The sequence below is a fragment of the Theobroma cacao genome, chromosome 6 (assembly GCF_053813885.1).
Source record: "Theobroma cacao isolate CCN51 chromosome 6, ASM5381388v1, whole genome shotgun sequence".
Lineage (NCBI taxonomy): Eukaryota > Viridiplantae > Streptophyta > Magnoliopsida > Malvales > Malvaceae > Theobroma > Theobroma cacao.
This window is the reverse complement of record NC_142644.1, coordinates 27511580-27531312: the sequence shown is the minus strand read 5'-3', so window position 1 is coordinate 27531312 and position 19733 is coordinate 27511580. Positions and strand designations below refer to the sequence as shown.

The following is a 19733-nucleotide window of genomic DNA, read 5'->3' as shown; positions in this document are numbered from 1 at the left end:
TCCAATATCCAGGCAGAAGGAAACCCAAAAATTATTTCCGTCCAAAACAACAGTAGGAGTATGATGCAATCAAGCAAGCAGACATGTAAGACAAGCAACCAAATTCTGACAAGAAAAACCGAAAATTCATATTCGCTCTTCATTATGGTTCATAGATCCACAACATAAATCGAAGTTCCAAATTATTGTTCATTCCTACCAAACCTACAAAGAGCTCAAACCTATTATAAGAAGGGTTAATATTTGGATAACATTGCTTGGCTTCTATGCAAACTTCATGAACCTGTTATCTTGTTTCCACCTCTCTTGATTTTGTGCAGCCAACATATTCTCAACCTGCTTTTGCAACTCTGCTCTTATTTGGTAATTTGAAGCCAAACTTTTTGTTAAATTCTCTTTCATGGCCAACAGTTCAGCCTTTTTCATCTCTGCCTCATCTATCTCATAGTTACTCGTATACCCATTGTTGCCTTGAAGTTCCATAAAAGTTGACTTCATCTGCAAGAGAGATCATCAAATTGACAAATTCCATAAACCTAAGTTAGGAAATTGAATTCACAGATAAAATATAATGCCCAAAGGGGCCAACCAACATTGCTCTTACTTAGTCAATTAAAAATGAGATTGCATCCTCAGCAAACATCTGAACAGTTTAACTTTTAGATTCTTCATTTGAAAGTCTCAATTTCTAATCGTCAATTTACCTCATTCACAGAGTTCCTCAACTCTTGCACTCGAATTCGAGATTCCATCAAAAACCTCCCCACATTTTCCCTAAATTCATTGATTTCTGAACTCTTCGATTCGTAAAACTTATCCTTTTCCTTCTCCACCTCTTCAAGCTCCTCGATCTCACTTTTCAAAACCCTGAGATTCAACGCAGTGCATCTCATCTCAGAAATGAACGCTAAATCTACATTACCAGATGCAAATGTAAAATTATACTAATGAAATTAAATTTTCACTTCAATTGTTCAGAGCTGGAATTATATTTGGCGTCGAGGTTTTCAATTCCAGATTGGAGAGAAGAGATTTTAAAGTTTTGTGAAGCGATCTTTTGATCAAGCAACAAGCGTCTCTGTTCCCTGGACCGAATATGAGCCAGCTTCGATTCCAAAACCTGAGATTTGTTCGCTTGAAGCTCTTTCTCCGCCTGTGGAAATAAACATGGAGACACAAAATTAGGACTTTCTGGCCTCGTTTTTCTCGGGAATCAAACAGAAAGTTGAGTTTAGATTTGACCTGGAGGAGAGCTAGGCGTTGGTTTCTAGAATGCTCCATGGTTTCAAGTCTTTCTCGAAACGCAGAGGAAAGCGCCATGGCCAATGGCTAAGTTCTTCTTAAAATGTTCGAAGTTTGAATTTTTGAATTTATATAAGGGACGAAAGTTGGGTCGCCACGGCTACGGGTCCGGCCCGGTTTGACGAGTTAAATGACTGGCCCAAGACATAAGCTTGAGCGTTTTTTTTCTTTTTCAACATTAGATTTCTTTTTAAACAACAAACATAATTACAGAATGCTTGATTTTTTTGGTAACACTTAAGGTAGAAAAGAAAGAATTTGAATTTAAAATATTTTTAATGAAATATTATTATAAATTTATATTATATATATTCACGTATTCAATATAAAGTGAGGAAGACAATCATTATTTTGTATGAAATTCTTAAAAACAATGCATATGATTTTGACACATTTATCACAATTTTGGAACTTAAAAATTATTAATAAGTCTTTTTGTGTGGATAGTAATGATAATTAGTCTATTAAATAGTATTGAAATGGAAAAGCATTGGAGGGGATGCCTCCCCGGAAAATGAGAGGATTCGATTGAGACATATCAAGAGACAAGAATCCCACCTAGCAGTTAGTGCCCCTTTAGGTCCAAGTACAAGCAAAAACCTAACCTAACTGTAGAGAGAGAAAAAAAAGCGAAAACCTTCCAAGTAAAAAGGGGATCTTACTTTATAAGAGCATCTTCCTCAAATTATGCTAAAAAATAAAGGTGATGTTTAAGAAAAGCCTAATGATGACTCCTTAACAAGGCGAGGAGTTAAACAAAAAATTTATAAACCCGACAATGCCGGGTACACTCTTTGACTGATTTTGGAAATGAAAAAGAGAGTATGAAACCTTTGCCATTGTTTATGAAAGTTATGTCCTAGCTATATTGCCTTTATCATTTCATTTTTAGGATTTAGTACTATAAAGGGAGCGCATATGGGATTCCACCAGCAAGGGGGGGTGGTTGATGATGCGGTTATATGTCAGAAAGGTGCTACAAAAAAAAAAAAAAAAAACAAAGGACTTCATGAGTAAGGGAAAAGGTTTGATCAGAGATAATTAAATGAACCTTTTTTTTTTTGTTTTCTTTTAATGAAAAACCTCTGTGCAAAGTTAGAAATGGAGTTCTACGTTCCTGCAGTTAGAAAGTCTACTAACAGCATCAAGCCACAAACAAGTTATTTCTGTTTATTTTCATTTTGGAAGAGAGTATGTACATACAATGATAAAATTCTTTAAAGATATTCTAAAGGAAAACACAATTAATGGTATCACTAAACATATCAATTAGTTGAAAAATTCTTCAAAACTTCAATGACTTTTTGCATGAGTTGAGAACCCAAAAAAGCATCAATCTTCGAGTCTGATTTAATGATTAAAGATATCTTTCCAAGTCACGGTGAATTACAAAAATTTCAAAAATCAATTTAATAACAAATCGCTCAACATAATTAAAATAATCAGACATAGCAATAAGTTTGAAAATAATACAAGAATAATAACTTTAGAGTTTCTTAGTACATTTCTGATACTTGAGGGACCAGGCTTTCCTCTAACAGAACCATTAGTATTAAAATTCAAGGAATTAGATTGTGGAGGTTTCCACTAGGCATTCCTTGAGAAGATGCTTTGAGACATATATATGACTTGGAAGCAGACCTCGGATCAGTCCACCAAACAGTTTCTAGGATACTGTCATCCCCCTGCACTGCCTTCATCCAGAAAACAGATCAAAGTTTGACTAAAGAAACCAAATCATTCAAATCCCATTTTTTTCCCTTCAAAATTAGCTTCATTTTCAGCACCTCAAAGAGACCATAAAACTACTTTTCACAAATAAAAAAAAAAATCATTTTTTGCACATCAGTTATCCACCCAAATAATCACATTAATATTGTTGTAAAAAGAGAGGGATTAAATTCGGCAGACAACAGGCCACATCCCACCATTTCAAAATGAATAAGCAGATGAGTACAATCTTCCAAGAAAGAAAGGCATGCACCAGGGGCAAACTGCAAAACACCTCCGGGATCTAAATCCTCCCCTGGATAAAAGAAATTTCTTTGTAAGGATGCACCCCAAGGAAGCTAATTATAAAAATATTGTAACAGACTTTTAAAATCCTTTGAGCAACTGCAAATAATAGAAGAAAATTTTTTAATCAAGAATATATTATGTTCGTCAAACTTCCAAATCAATTTATCTTTTCTATTACCGATCCAATAAACGTCACTTAATATGAAAATAAGTTGACGAAGAACTCTATTTTCCCATTTGTTCTACACCTAAATTTGCCAATTTGAACTCAAAGTGCAATTATCCTGAAAATAATCCATCACCTTTACATCTCTATCGACAGATAGCCGAAACAGTATTGAGAAAAGCACTTTCAGGGGCCTATCTTCCACCGAATCTTTTCATCATTCCTGACCCCTAGCAACAGTCCTCGTTTCCAGTGAAACTAAGAAGCCCTTCCACAAGGCTTGGAATAATGTTTCAAAACTTTGACATCCTACCCAGAATCTCTAAAGTCACCACCTATTTACTAATAAATGCCAAATTCTTATTAATTAGATTTACAATACCCAAACCACCCAAATTTTTTGAATGTAATAATGACAATAGAGGCTCTCCTTTGCTTAAAAATTCCAATTCTATTTACCTAACATCATTCGGAAGATGAGAGAAATTCTTCTTGTCATGATTAAATTCTTCCTTTTTGTTCCAAGTACGATACCAATGTGGCAAATTATGTTTAATACAATGATTCCTGCCAATAGTTAAGGATAATATACAAAAGAAGGAGCTATTGATTCATTGTTATTTGAGTGCGCCGACACACAAGCATAAAATAAGGACAAGTGATCAACAACAGGATTTTTCTTTTTGCCCTTTTTGACTTTGGCTTGTTCGTAATTAACCTATGGTACCCAAATATCCTCCTGTCAACATCTAAAAGCTCAATCACTGATGGATTAAAATGATTTAAACTTAGCGAATTGATTAAGAAGGGCTTAATCTTTTTGCAATCACGTGCTAAAAGACAATATTATTTTGACTTTAGGGTTTTTAATCCCCTGGCCTGTTTTGTTCATTAACGCATCAAAATTTCTTTCAACTATTTTAACTCTTAGCTTCTTTTGTAATTAAAGTCGTATAGTATTTTAGTTATTGTTCATGTCTCGAGCTTTGCCTTAATAGTTGATAGTCTACTCGGCAAAATGATGGATGAATAGGATATGCCGTGGTACCAAGATAGTATACGTACCCAATTTTCATTATTTATTTATTTATTGCTTAATAATTTGATTTCTAATAATTTAACACTCATTAAAATGAAAAAAGAAATGAGGTTCTGAGAGATAAAATAACAGGCCATATTTTAAAGATGATTTAATTTATCACCTTAATTAACTCAAAATACTTGGTGCTGTAAAATTCTGATGAATTGAGTTTTGTAAAGCTATAACTTCCTGAAATAAAGAGGCCAAGGAGTTCTGCGTTCATAATATTTAGATTATTTTGAAGGTTTATTCAATGAAAGTGAGTAAATTGAATCGAGGCTAAGAAAAAATGCATTTAGCTATAGATTCAAGATTATTTCATGAAGCTCTTAGGGAGCAAAGAGATAGGAGAGAGAAAAAACAAAAAGACCACCTATTTGCCAACATTCCCTCCTCTCTTCGAGGCAAAGGCACATGCTATATTACGTGCACATGGGACCTCAAATAAATGATCCGTTCCACTAGAGTGTAGAAACATGTCATTAGCTAAAAGCCCAAAGAAACCAAACAAAACAAAACACCTTCAATTCTATAGAATAGCCCTTTTTTTGTTTGGAAGGTTCACAGACATATATATATATCGACTACACCCACAAAATCTCCTAATCCTTTATGGGGTCCTTTAAATTTGTTTGCTTAATAGAGAGTTAAAAAAAGAAAAGAAGGGAAAAGTGGGGGGCCTCTAAAAATTGTTGGGGTGCATGTGCATCACGTTAGCTGATGCAGGATGAGAAGACCATCCCCATCAAGATTAACTAAGGCTGAGTTTACATTGTCTCCCTATATCCCTATAGAGAAAAAGAAAAGAGATGATCACCAAAACAAAAGCTCCTTTGCGAAAAGGATGGCATATGACCGATGCTGACGGTTATGTGGCCACAGGGAATAAAGCTGGGCCACCCGATTTCAGGTCGAGGATAAAGAAAGAACCAAACAAAGCTTAAAACTTTTCATTATCCCATATATTCTTTTATAAACTTTTTTCATTTTAATATAATCTTTTATTTATCGTATTTGGGGAATGAGAGAGAGAGAGAAGGGGAAGGCAAAGTCTTGAGAAATCTTTATATATATCTAAGAACAGTTATGGATTCCACGTCCAAAAGTGAAAGAAAGCTTTCTTTGCAACCAATAGCATTAATTTATCATTCTTTCTCTCTAACATTAATAATACTTCTTTTTACATGAATTGAGAAATTAATAATTCTTCTACAACATCTTGCATAGGGCTACAATGAAACGAAATAAAATGCTATGTTTACTCTAAGAAACAAATTAATAAGCTAGTTTTTTTTTTTTTTTATCTGCTCCATTCTTCAACACGATCAACAAATAATCAACACAATTCACAAAGGGTATGTTATGTAATTATACCCGTTTGATCATGATGGTTACTTTGATCCTTTGTTGAACATGTATGTTGAAAGGATGCTCATGAAACAATCATCGGGTTTGGGAGAAAGGTTCTTTGGTGGTTAACTTGTGCAAAATTGGGATACCTTTGGCCTTGTCATTGTTGTTTTCTTCAGGAAGGACAAAAGACCTAAAAAAGGAAAGCCCCAATTTTTCTCTTACCAATATATAAAATTTACGTTCACTCCCATTTGCTTAATGTAGTCTTCTCATAAAAACGTGGAAAGTCAGCAAATACACAAACATCCAGTACACCAAGCTTTGATATTCCATATTTGCGGCCTGTTTCACAATGAATGCCATTTCAAAGAGGAAGGCAAAACAAAGAGAATAAAAGAAAATGATTAGATTATCGCTCATCAACTCTTTACTGAAGAAACAATATAATTTTCTCCTATATATAATTTTACAACAGCAATATTGCTCCGGTGCATACATTCATGTGCACATTTTTCTATCCTCTACTGTACAATTCTCCTTTTTTTTTATTGATCAATTTTGTTTAAGCTAAAATGGATTACAAGAAAACAAAACCTATGTTTTTACCTTGGTCGCAGAGGAAGTAAGAGAAATGGAAGCTGAGGATGTTGATGAAGTAGTGGCCAAGGCTGACAGCCCCACATTGTAAGCTATGGTTCCATCAGGTTGAAAAAGACCGTAGTTCCTTTCTGAAGTCGGCCCAGGCTTCATGTCCTCATTGAACAGAGCAAACAAATACACTTCTAACCTCATGTTTGGTCTCAGAGGTGTCCCTTCATTGCTCATTTGCCTTCTCAACAAATTCCTGTTGTAAACAGCTGCATTCTGGACGGTTGCTCCAATTTCATCAGAGTCCCCTTTGGATGGCCACCCCGTCTCAGAAACTCTAACCTCGATCCCACCATAACCCATCCTAAACATGGCACAAACAACAGCATCTACCTGTGCATATAACATGTTGTCATAGTGTAGTTTGGTGTACGGATCGACCATTCCTGGATTTCTGTTGAAAAGAACATAGTCCAGGGAAATCTTGTTTGGGGCATCTTTGTAAGCAAAATATGGGTAGGCATTGATCCAAAATGGAGAACCGGTGCTCGACAAAAACTGCAAAAGTTGTGACATGACTCCGGAGACCTCACTCTTGAAACTACCAGCTGAAGGAGGGTAAGATTGTTCAAGAACTGCTAATGAATTGGGTGTCGAAACCTGAATGTACTTATCTAGGCCTAATTGAACTAAAGCACCATGAATGCTCACTATGGCAGGGACGAGGTATCCTATTAATGATGTGTCATCGTCAGTGAAGACTTCATTTCCCACAGCGATTCCGGTGATCTTTGTGGCCGGAAAATATGGCATGATGTGGGTACTCACCCATTGAAGTGCTTGTTGGGGATCCATTACGACTGGTAGCATTTGGTTTTCGACTGTGACAATAAGCTCAATGTTAGAGTGGGCAAATGTTGTTAAAATTTGAGGATTGGTGTCGTAGATTCTTGCTTTTGTGAGCTTAAGGGAGCTTAAGAGATCAAGAACCCTGTCGGGTGGAGGCAAATTGTTGCCAACTTGACCATAGTTGATGCCTAGAGAAGTAACTCCGTGTAGAAAACCATAATCTGTAAAGCAACAAGAAACACATTAGATATTTACAACATTCGCAAACAGAACTGAACTGGAATATCTAAGCTTATGCAACAAAGAAATCACTATTGAGATGCAAATGGAATATCAAAGGAAGGAAACCAAAACAAAGAAGGGGTCGAGTACCTGAAAACCAGAGAGAAAGTAGAACGAAAACATGAATCATCACAACAATTCTTCTTAAAAACGTTGCCATGAAGAGAGAAAGAAAGAGAGGGGAGACAGACGGAGAGAGTCTTAAGAATTTCGGAATGAGATAGAGAGGGAGGAAATATACGGAGAAGATGAATTCTTTTCTTTGCTTGTTTGAGCTTAATTTTCAAGGGCTCAGAGGTTTTAGCTTGCCTTGACCATGTTGCCTTCGTTTTCCATCCTCTTAACTTGTTTTTAAACGACTTGGTTTTCTCAGTTTCTTCGACTCCATTTCTTTCTTTTGGACTGGCTTGTCTCTTTCCATCACACGCCAACTTCTCGCAATTTCTTATGCGTTATGACCCAATTGCCCCGCCCACTTTCTTCAGACAAAAGGAAACGGAAAATCCCACTCATGGTTAAATATATTAATTGCTACAATTTCTGTTAAGAGACTAATAGTTAAATACCTCGAGGCAAGGAATTAGGTCAGAATTTAGGTAAGGTTTCTTAGATCAAGTTTGTAAGGCTCTCTCTTTAAAATAAGTAGATAAAATTTAAATTTAATTAAAAATCTAAAGGACAGACTAAACAACCTTATTATATATCTAAAGTATATAAAATTTGAAATAATTTGAATTTATTTTGATATCTGTTTTAAATAGAAATTCTTATTAAAAATTTTGACAAGATTTTTACCATTTAATAAATATTTATCCAATTTTATCCATAAATGTTATTTTTTATTGACTTTATATGCATTATTAATCTTTTCATCAAGTTCTATAAATATATTCGTTTAGATTTTCAAATTTAATTTTGATTTGATAATTTTTAAAGAAGAATTTCAAGAATTTGACCAAGAATTGGAGGACATATCCTATATTCAAAGTAGGGTGAAAAATTTAGCTATCAATGAAATAATAATAACCCATACTCTAATTAATTTAAACTATCTATTACCCTTAGATTCCTATAGCTTTTAGGGCAGAGGTTCTTCTAAGACAGTCACTTTTATCTAAGAGGACAACAGAAGCTGATTATATGTATGACCCATTCTATCCAACTGAAGCCTTCTTTGAGTGAAAATTGCACAAACAAGTAGTACTAGTATCACTTTTTTTTTTCTTTGCATGTGCGCCAGTTAGATCAATGGGAAGGAAGGCAGAAAATGAACATTGTAAAGCCACTTTTTTAAGCATTGCAGATTAAATTAGATGCACAAGGCAGAAATCAAATAGTGAGACCTTAGTCCTAACCTTAAAATGAATTAAATTACATTTGGGTATTAATTTCTTCTGTATCAAAAAAGGAATCATATATTCCTCCTTAGTTTTTAGGGATAAATGAATAATTATTAGGCTACTACAATTAAAGTTATAACTCTTTTGCATTCATTGACTAATGCATGTACTTATTTATTTTATTACATTCGATTTGGTAGGAGGTTTTAAATTTACGGCTGCACCATGAGTCACTTTAATGATAAGTTAATTGACAGTTGTGGTTCTCCTTGAAAGAAAAAAAAAGAAGCTGAAATCCAACTCAACTATTTAGTTTGGATTACCAACTTATGAAAGGTAACAGAAGAGCTAGCTAGCGATTGTGGTCAAGTTGAATAAAGTTGTAACTCTGCTTTTTCGAGAAGGGGACAAACAAGGTGTGTATAACACAATGGTTTTAGTACATTATTTTTTGTTGGGAAAATTGTTGGAAAGATCACCAAAACTAAGTAATTGGGCCAAAGAGAAACCCAATTGAAAAGTAAGGTTTGGTGAGTGGATAAGGAATGGTATACGTAGAAATTTCCAAAGATAAGTATCCTTATCTTAAGTCATGGTTCTTTTCAATCTTTTTCTTAAAGTAATTAAAGATGATGCACCCACAAAAAAAAAAAAAAAAACAAAGACCCTGAAAGCACTTGTTCCATTTTCCAGGGGCAGGCGCAGAGCAGAACATCAAGAACAGGTCCGGTTTCATTTCATGTACACGCAGGCAACCTGTTAACAGTCAAAAAGGGAGACCTTTCTTTCTATATTACGGCACATGCACAAATTACTACTACCTAGTTTACGGCTGCCATATTCCAATGGCAGCAGCCACCGCGAGACTCTTCAATGCCTCGTCAGTTCTTGTCATCTTCCATTAAGGTTTGGATTTTTGTTTATTAGGTGTAGGGTTTGGGCGGTCGTGGCAGAATCTAAAGAGTCGTTGTCGAGGTTGAAAGGTATATCTTAAGATTTGAAATAGGTAATCCTGAATACGAACCCTTCGCCTGCGCCCTTCCTCTTTACAATTTTGGTTGACACATGTAAATGGTGGATATAAAGGTCGGCTTTTGATGATTTAGTGCAGTTTTCAAGTTAAACCGAGTAATATACATACAAGCCCTCCAATTGAGCTGGAACGTACTTTTGATCCTTCTCATTTAAGTGAACTCATCAATCTAGGCGGCTACCAGTCTGGCAGTCGTCAAATAAAAGCTTGCACTTATCTGAGAAACTATATTTTATTTTTTCAAAGGCAAAATGAGATTCATTGCATAAAAGCTTTACAATTAACAGCTCCTAACTGGTTACAAAAATATACCAGCATGGCTGCAAGGGGAAGAACGAAAAACTGGTTGCTTATGGGATCCCACTGAGAGTACAAAAACATTTCCATAAGGAACCACAAGCCCATCCAATTCTGTTTTAGGTCCATTTGAGGCATGCAGGAACTTACCGGTTATAATTTTTCTTAGTGTGGGTATTGTTAGGCTTTGTGTGGTTGCCGTTAATGGTCGGGAAGAACGCTTTTTGAAACAGATATAGGAACTAATTTTTGTATAAGGGAGGGATCTGGCACTGCGTGCTTGGATGCTGTCAATGGCTTATTGAGCAGCTTACACATTTGTAATTGTACAGGACTTTGGTGTACAAAAGCTAGTTTTCTTATGTCATTAGAAGTCTTTTACTAAAGGTTTAAGACTTGTTATGGCATTCTAGCTTACAGGCAAATAATAAAAACCGCTGTTTAATTTATTTGATTGGGAGGCAAAAAAATGAGTCAGATTCTATGAACTTCAAGGCATGATTTCAATTGCACTTATATGTAATGAGCAGCCAATTTACAGTCCAAGTATGTGAAAATACTGGTTATTCCACTCTCCAAAAACTAAGCCATCAGGTGATGATTGAGAAACATTCAATTTTGTCCATTATTCTTACATTGCCATACTTTATTACAGAAGAATGAATAAAATTAATAATTATCCGAAATCATGGATTTGTAGTTTAGTATAGCGATTGTCAGAGATATGACATCTGATTAAACACAAATGTCGACCGACTAATATATTAAATGCAAAACTAAATGTTCTTTAGCAGTTGTATTACTGTAATGGAGTAACGGTGTAAGGTAAAGGAAGGTTATCATCTTAGTACGCACCAGATTCATCATATATACAAAAGTTGAAGCCCTTTTGTGAATGTTTCATCTCGGACGGTTGTAAGCTTCTGGTTTATTGGCAATTCGTAATTAATTAGCTGCCTGATTCAATGGGGAGTAGTGCATGTACGGTGGCACCAGAATCTGTTTATACGTACTCAACTTTGACAAAGACCTTTATACTATATCTGATCGGCAAGAGAGACAAGTTGTACCCAAGCGCTCCCATTAGGCCTTGTGAACTAAGTGGCATAACCCCGGCCATGCATGTGATCTGACTGGTAAAAGAGATCAAAAAAGAAAAGGAAGCTTCATGTTAAAAAAGAGGCCTTTGATTAAAAGGAGACACATTTTCATCAATTCTATATGGATACGATTGTAGAATATTTCTATCTCATTTTCGGTGCTTTAAGAAACCAACTTCTCTCTCTCTCTCTCTCTCTCTCTAGATCTCTCTATGCTAAAAAAAGTAGAGGGCAAAAGAAAGATACATATCTCTAAATTCCACCGATATAAATCAATACAAAATAGAAGACCAACATGTCCTTTGTTAGCTGGTCAATGCCATCTTTTTTCTCTTTCTCTTTCTCTTTCTCTTTCATATCCAAGAGAACTGAGAGATATCAGAAAGAAGATTACCAAAGAGACATACTTTTGTTAAAGACATTTTGGTACAAAAGAGGAAGCACCTATTCATGGAAGAAAAAAGGGGTTATTGAAGGTTCAATGCATGAAAGGTTTGATCAATAGTACTTATACATGAATATGTTTGCCCAAAGACATGCTTCTTTCCAGGGATTCCAGACCCATCTAGCAGGAATTGGTTTAAAAATGTAAGAAATTATCACCCAATTAATTTCCCGAGAAGTGGACTGTTGAATGGATTTTACTTTGAAAAGGAAGGGCAGACAAACAATGGCTAATATTAGTTTTGCAACAAAGGTTATCATGATAAGATAAGCTGATTGAAAAGAATTGAAAAGCAAGAATGGTTATTGGTTATAGGCTGAATTTCTTGCAGGCAAAAGGATCTTACCTCATTGCATACACGGTGGCGCCCATCTAAGATGTAGAACCCAATATTATTCGGGGGGCCAATTATCTCATATAACTTCAAAATTTTTAGGTTAGTGGTGACTTGATGTAGGATCAAATCAAAAGCTCTTTGATATAATTCAATTAATGAGCTAGAATTTTAGTTTGATAACTCTTATATTCTCTATTAATTAATTTTTAATACAAAATATATATGTGATGAGAATGCATTTTAAATCCATACTTTTTTTTTTTAAAAAAAAAAGCTCTTTGTATTGATCTCAATAATATATACAGAATACAAAAAAAGAGTGGCCTAGATGGCCTTCTGTTGGTGTCAAAAAAATCTCCAGCTGAAACAAGATGGGACTTGACTAATCACCACCTTCACTATCAACATTAACATCTTCCCCACTATACCACATCAACTTACTTTGCCTACCTATACTTGTCTTTCCAAGGTTGTCAGCCACCTCGTTTGCCGTGTGCGGAACATGGCACTTGCCTCACACTCCAGCTTACAATCTTTAATTTAAGCCCCTCAGTCTTCATTATAGTGCTTCTCATTCTCCATGAAACTTGATGTGGGTTTAAAACCCATATTATAGCATTATGGGAGTTGCTCTCGAAAATAATATTGTGTGACCTTGCCCAATCTGAAGCAACTATGATCTGGAATCCTTCCCACAGTGCCATCAGTTCAGCAGCGTTCGAGTCCATCACTCCCACTACTTTAGAAAAGATAAGTAACATGCTGCCCTTATCATCCTTGAGAACACCCCTTATTCCGGCCTCTCCCATACATCCCTTACAAGCTGCATCAATGTTGAATTTCAAACTCCCTAGCGGTGGTTCTTCCCACATTATAATCTGTTTAGCTTTCTTAGTCTTGGAGAGTGTTTAAATCACATCTAGGATCTCTAACTAAATGAATTACACAGAGATTAAGCTTAGGCCATTTGGCTTTCACCCACCATGCTAATCTCAATTTAATAAGATCAAATGTCTCAACACTGTTCCCTTTTCCTTTGAAATCAACTTCATTACGGAAAAGCCAAATAGACCAAGCAATGGCATAAAAAACCATCTTCCACACCTTCCCATTTCTCATGCCATGCCCTAACTCATACCAAGATTGGAAGCATATCATTGGGTCTTCATGCACTACCCATTTAACATTCCAAAACCCAGAGCACCAATACCACAATTTCCAAGTCTTAGTGCACGAAAAAAATAAGTGGTTAATGGATTCCATACCTGATTTACACAAAAGACCATAAACATAATTTTGGTTAATGAAGTTCTTTGTCTGACCGCCAGCCTCCCTTTCAACAATCGCCAATAGAAGCATTCCACTTTGTGAGGTGCCGATCCTTCCCGCAACTCCTTCCAAATCAGAGATCCATGCTTCATTTAAAAGGAAAGATATTGAGATGAGACCACTAGATGAAGTTAATTAATTAGTACTTGTAGTAGCTAGGCAAGACCCAGTTAAATCATCATCATCATCAGAATTGAAAATTCTTCAATATATATATTGCCCAAAGGGAAATTCTTCAAAGGAAAATTTCTCCAGCCCGGCGTTGTACATCTTGGCACTATGATGGTGATGGTGCATGAATTGCCCCATCAATAAATGTTAGCATAACCCTTTGAAGAAAAAGAATTAGTAAAAGGTAATTATGCGAAAGTGCCTGCTAGTCGTCCGTGCTTACCTGGTAAAATCCTTTTATGATGGTTAATTGTATCAAGAAAGATGAAATCAGATTGGGTATTCATCAACAATTGAGAGATTATTGAAAGGTGAGGACGGTTACTGTTATGTAATCCGAGTTTCCAGATTATATCGTCCTAACAATTCAAGTTTTGATTTAATGTAAGTGTTTAAAATAAATTAAATTAAATTGAATGGGATATTGAAATTTGATGATTTTTCCAAAAGAAAAATTGATGATTAAATAATATATTTTGCAGGAAGGAACTTGAGGGGTTAATTGAATAAATTGACAATATTTAATTAAGGCCTGGTCGGTACAGCTTAATCATATACTAATTTTCTCGCTAAAACGTATCTCAGGCAATGATGGAAGGGAAATGGCAGACTGAACTCGACTAAATGGGGTAAAGAAGCCCAAAGGTAGTAGGGTAGCCCATGGGACGAGCCTGTTTGTCAGCATTAAATGGCCCAGCTTAATGGGCTAATTTGCATTGAAGTTTTGGGTTTATCCATCTAAAAAATATTACGATTTTCTGTTTATTTGAGGTCACTGAGCTACCTTGCTCTCTTTACAGTGCCATTTTGTTTTTTTTTTTTTCCATTTTTGCGATGGAAGTTGCTTCTGTTTTAATGGATTATAGATGCCATTGACCACCTAATTGAGTGCCTTTTGTTGTCCTAGCTTGTAAAGAGTTGGCTTCTCTACTGCAAAAGTTGTTAATGTAATTGGGTCAAATTAACAAGATTTTGAAAAGACGTTTTTTAGTTAATTTCTACAAAAATAATTAACTAGCTATAAGCTGAAATTCCATATTAAAAGTTCTATAATGCATAGACAAGTCGAATATAAATTTTAAATAGAATAAAAAATATTCTTAAATTTTGCTTGGTTGATATTTTTATTATTTTAGTAAAAAATAAAAATATCAATTAAAATGAAACTTTAATTTTTTTTTAAATAATTGTAATGTTGACAGTACACTTGCAATCATATTTAACCGTATCTTTTCAAGTAGCTCCAATTAACCGATTTTATCTTATCTATATATGTTTGTGTTATCTATTTTAGTATTCTTATTCGATTAAGTTGATTTTCAGTTTTCTCTTCTTTTGGATAATTTTTTTTTTTAAAAGCCATTTTTATTAAATCCAGCAATCAATCCTGGCATTTCAAGTCTTAAGCCCAAGGTGGAGAGAGACTTGTTATGGCATGAAATATTGATTTAGGCTGGATAAGATTTGTACAGTTTCATCCAAAATTTGCAGCCACCCATAAAGATATTGTCAGCCCTTCACCAGAAACGGCATCATAGAACACATTGCAGCAAAACTAAAAACCTATCCAAAAGTAGGACCAGTTGTGGGTTTGCTGAACAAAAAATGAAAGCTAATTTGATTCAATTCCCTCGCAAGACCAAATCTCTACCGGTTTAGCATTGTTGCCTCAATAAAACCAAACCAGTACGTCGGTTCTTCATGATAACGCAACGCCGTGATGCTTCCCAGCCCTTCCACGAAACAGTGGTCTTCCGCCCTTATCAACAAATTGACTGTGGCTTAATTCAAAAGAAGAGAAGGATAGTCCTACAGAGATATTTGTTCTCCTAAATCCCATTGCCTTTCCTTCTCTTTTTGCATTGCGAACCCCTCTAGCCCCAGATGAAAATCCCAGCACCCTAGCCTCACCTCCCGCTCTCTCCCCCCTCCCCAAGGCCCCTACTTCATGATGATTTTAATGTGTTTCTTTGTCTTTAAAGGAATTTGTTACTCCAATAAAACAAGAAAAAAGAAAACTCCTTAGCAATATTTACCATGGGTTATTATATACTTTTTCTCTATTGGTGAAACCAGTCTAGCTTTTTTTTTTTGGATGTGTGTGCACTATAGCTGGTGTTATTATTTTACTATAAAAATTAATTCACTAATTGTTTTCCAATAATAGAAATTTTTTTTCTTCCAAATATAATCGCATTTGTATTTTTAATTAATTTTATGGATAAAATATTTTTGAACGCGGAATCTTGCTTGCTATTTGCTTATGCATGCCGTGGAGGCGTGGGGTCTTGAACCACCACTCATTCTACGACCCTAGAGCTATGTCGACTACACTCCAAAATAAAAAAAAAGCTCCTAATATTGATATGCATTTAGTACTACTTTTGTACTGTTAACCCAGTTTGATTAGAATCCAAGAGGGTAAAAACCATTCCTCTAACCTCCAGGAACTACTCTAAATTGAACAAAAACTTCATTATTAATTTAAAGAATCAAAATTAATTGATACAGAAATCATAAAAAAGAAAAATGAATATATATATATATACATACACATCTGAAAATAATGCAGATTAATTCTAGCTAGTTAGCCCACAACCAGTTCAACTCGTCCACAGGCGGCGCCTCCAAGATCATTCTATCCAAGTCCTTGAAGGATAAACCCTTAGTTAACATCGAAACACCACCACCAAAGCAGCCTCCGAGAGGGCCGCATGATCTCTCAGGCGCTGCACCTTTTAGGGCAACCCTTGTTTCGGTCTTTCCACCGGAAAACGAGCTCTCCTCTATCCATGCAACGCAAGAATCCTTGCCTGTAAGCCTTTGAACTACAGACTTGAAGCTGACGGGGTCAGTTTCAACGTACTGAGTATCGATAAGCACCACTTTAACATCTTCTTGAGATGTAGCAGTAGCCGCCATCGAGGAAATTGAACAAAAAAGAATACAGAAAAACTGGAGTTAACAGCTAATTCTTTGCTTGAAAGTTTGGTATTGCGCTAGAGATATGTCATGCAAGTTGCAATGTGGTTGGAGGGTTTGGGGGGAAATGGTTTTATATAGGGAAAAGGTGAGGGGACCAATACCAAAAAGGTGGGGTTGGGGGCTTTGTACACTTATTGGAGAAACCGTAGCATGTTGACTGTTAAAAGGCAGATTTGCAGTCTGGTCGGACCGAAGTCTTCGTCAAAGCAAAACCCTTTGGTATGTAAACAGGGAAAAACAAAAGAATTCTTCGTCAAAGCACGCATATAAGGAATAGGAGAAAGTCTTTCCTCTTGCATGGGTTTTTATTCATTCACGTGCTGGAACCAGAGACAAGATTACAGCCGGGTTTTGATTCCGCTCAACTCACTCATCATTGACGACTGTATTTTATTAGACCACTTGAGAAAATTTATGCATTTTCTTTTTGCAAGTTACGCTTTATACAATAATACTATAAATTAATATATACTAACACTTTGACAGCGCTCAATGATTGAATATTTGACTAATAGGGTACTGAATTAGTAGTAGATCAATTCTTTTTTTATATATTATACTATATATAAACCATTTAATTAAGTAATTGTTTTTCTTCCACTTGTTGTAAGATCGAGCTCCACATATTTAGGAGAAACATAGAACATGGTCCTTGGATGAGTTGCTGTTTGACGTAAGTTTAAGGGAACAATTGATCATGATCAATATGTATGTATATTCATGCATGTTCCCTTAAAATCAAATACATTCACGGTGGTTTTTTTTTTTGGCAGTATGAGTTTTTCCGTAGATTTCGATGAGTGAAGATTCTTGGTGTCAAATTATTTGAAACCTTTGTCAGCCCAGTCAAAGTGATGAACAACTTGTCAAGTTGTTCCGCAGCGCCAAGTTTCTTGAAACCAGCAGCAGTAATTATATGCCAGTTGTTGCTTAGAACAAACATTTTCATATCTTCCAATACTATACTACTGTGTAATTTCTGAAACAGTGCTCACGGGAGATAAAGGAGAACATAATCCACATATTAGTGGCATGGAATCTATGCCCATGTTTTTATTTTGCATCCTTTGCTGAAATTGGGAAATTAGAGTTTTTATCTCATATATGGCTGCATTTAATTAGTATTGGGAAGAAATGAAAAAAAAATATCAATTTAGCTTTATTTCCTGAACCCTTTTTCTCGTAGATAAAAAGTAATTTTCAAATGAGAGAGAGGCGGGGAGAATGAGTTTTCCTTCCTCCATTAAGACAGCTAGTGGTTCGGTACTGATCATTTGTTAGAGGGAGAATTCCAACCAGCTGTATGGTAGTACTTTTCTGATATCAATAACAGTAAGAATTTAACCATTCTATATATGAACATTGAATATATGTTAGTCACTAAAACCTTCCAATTTTCTACATACTACTTTATGATAAAAAAAAAATCTGTATTCAAATTGTACGTATACCTTCTATAATGTTTTTTTTGGAGGAAGGGTGAAAAGTAATTAAGGACTACTAAAAAGGAAGGAGAGGAGATTTAAACCCCTACCGAAGATTGAATGAAAATCTCCTGCTACGAATGGGTGCCCCTTCTCTTGCCCTTTCAATAATATTATACTATGTGTACTCTCACTAGTAATGATATTAAGACTCATTGGTTTCAAAACTCATTCTTTCTCATTCATTAAATTTTTTTTCGTTACTTTTTCTCTCATAAAACATTTCTCATTCATTAATTTTTTTTTCTTCCCTCTCTTAATTCCTCTTTCTCTCACAAATTGTTCCAGCAAGAAAAGCAGATGAATCATGGTTTCGGGTTCGTAGATAAATCAAAACGAGGAGAAAAATAGATGAATCTTTTTGCTCGTTGTTGTTCCAACAAGAAAAGCAAATGAATCTGTCCTTGGGTTGAGATCTGATGGAAATAAGATTTTACTTTGATTTCCTCCTAGAAAAAAAAAAAAACAAAAAACCCAAACAAAAGCCAAAGAAACCAAACGGAAAGACAAAGAGATGATCTTTTGAGAAAAAGGATCAAATTTTGCTATGAGACCAATAAAAGATACAAGAAAACAAAAAAAAGGACAAAACACAAATACTTCAATAACACCATGTATTATTAACCAGAAATGTTTTGTGAGAGAGAAAAGGAAATATGAGAGACAAATAAAGGAAAAAAATTAGGTAGCGTTTGGTATATAGGAAGTGAGAGCACACTCTTTACAACGTGTCTAATTAAATTACATTACAATATTTATTTTATAATAAACCATTGCAATGTAATATTGTAATGCAATTACATTACAGTTAATGGATGTAATGTGATTGTAGTTTAAAACCAATGTAATCAGATTACATTGCATTTTTCAATATTAGTAATGATATTTTTACCTTTCAACTTTGTTACTTTATTAAAAATATTTTATAATTTATTTTTTATATAGATTTCAAGAATGTCTTTTTATTATTCTTAGTTGCCTTAGTGCCTATTAATAAATTTATATTATCTTTTAAAGGAAAAAGAAATTAAAATAAAATATATAGTACAGAAAATTATATTAAGAAATGAAAATAAAATATATAAAATTATAATAAAAATAAAACATATGACATTAAAAATATATCTAAGAGATGATATTATATAAAAATTAACAAGAAAAAAATACAAGTATATTAAACTTGCATTTTAATAAATAGGGATAATTTTGAAAATTGACATTACAATCTCATTAAAATACTTGTAAACCAAAAACTGTAATGTTATTTTTTTTTACATTTTAATTATTGCTTTACTTATATACTAAACACTGTAATGTTATTTTCTCTATAATCACATTACTTGCAATCATATTATATTGTAAAGTACCAAACGTCATTTTAATGAATGAGAAATCATTTTGTAAGAGAGAAAGTAAGGAAAAAAGAAATTAATGAATGAGAAAGAATGAGTTTTGGAAACAAATGAGTTTTAAGGTCAATTTGTTTAGACGTAAAATACTTTTTGAAAAATATTTTCAGAACTTATACTTATTTGGAAGATGAAAAATTAATTCTAAATATAAAATATTTTA

At 34.5% G+C, this 19733-nt stretch overlaps 3 protein-coding genes across 3 annotated transcripts; all 3 read right to left on the bottom strand.

The window, feature by feature from the left end:
* Nucleotides 1-122: 122 nt before the first annotated feature.
* Nucleotides 123-1324, bottom strand: LOC18596497 (cytomegalovirus UL139 protein). The gene is made up of 4 exons (XM_007025008.3): nt 1243-1324; nt 966-1153; nt 705-867; nt 123-498 (listed from the first exon to the last, which is right to left on the bottom strand). Exons 1-4 carry the CDS (start codon nt 1318-1320, stop codon nt 265-267), a joined length of 663 nt encoding a protein of 220 aa, XP_007025070.3. The 5' UTR covers nt 1321-1324; the 3' UTR covers nt 123-264.
* A 4847-nt stretch (nt 1325-6171) lies between these two features.
* LOC18596496 (Glycosyl hydrolase superfamily protein) lies at nt 6172-8039 on the bottom strand. The gene is made up of 3 exons (XM_007025007.3): nt 7731-8039; nt 6528-7579; nt 6172-6263 (listed from the first exon to the last, which is right to left on the bottom strand). The coding sequence occupies exons 1-3, from the start codon at nt 7798-7800 to the stop codon at nt 6177-6179; spliced, it is 1209 nt and encodes a 402-aa protein (XP_007025069.3). The 5' UTR covers nt 7801-8039; the 3' UTR covers nt 6172-6176.
* An 8113-nt stretch (nt 8040-16152) lies between these two features.
* On the bottom strand, nt 16153-16718 carry LOC18596493 (VQ motif-containing protein 1-like). The gene has a single exon (XM_007025004.3). The coding sequence runs from the start codon at nt 16612-16614 to the stop codon at nt 16276-16278; it is 339 nt and encodes a 112-aa protein (XP_007025066.3). The 5' UTR covers nt 16615-16718; the 3' UTR covers nt 16153-16275.
* Nucleotides 16719-19733: the final 3015 nt, after the last annotated feature.

Coding starts and splice junctions, on each gene's coding strand:
- LOC18596497 (XM_007025008.3), bottom strand. CDS start 1,320: ATGGCGCTTTCCTCTGCGTTTCGAGAAAGACTTGAAACCATGGAGCAT. Junction 1,154..1,242: donor AACGCCTAGCTCTCCTCCAG/GTCAAATCTAAA, acceptor TTATTTCCACAG/GCGGAGAAAGAGCTTCAAGC. Junction 868..965: donor TCCAGCTCTGAACAATTGAA/GTGAAAATTTAA, acceptor GTTGAATCTCAG/GGTTTTGAAAAGTGAGATCG.
- LOC18596496 (XM_007025007.3), bottom strand. CDS start 7,800: ATGGCAACGTTTTTAAGAAGAATTGTTGTGATGATTCATGTTTTCGTT. Junction 7,580..7,730: donor ACTTTCTCTCTGGTTTTCAG/GTACTCGACCCC, acceptor GTTGCTTTACAG/ATTATGGTTTTCTACACGGA. Junction 6,264..6,527: donor TTACTTCCTCTGCGACCAAG/GTAAAAACATAG, acceptor ATTGTGAAACAG/GCCGCAAATATGGAATATCA.
- LOC18596493 (XM_007025004.3), bottom strand. CDS start 16,614: ATGGCGGCTACTGCTACATCTCAAGAAGATGTTAAAGTGGTGCTTATC.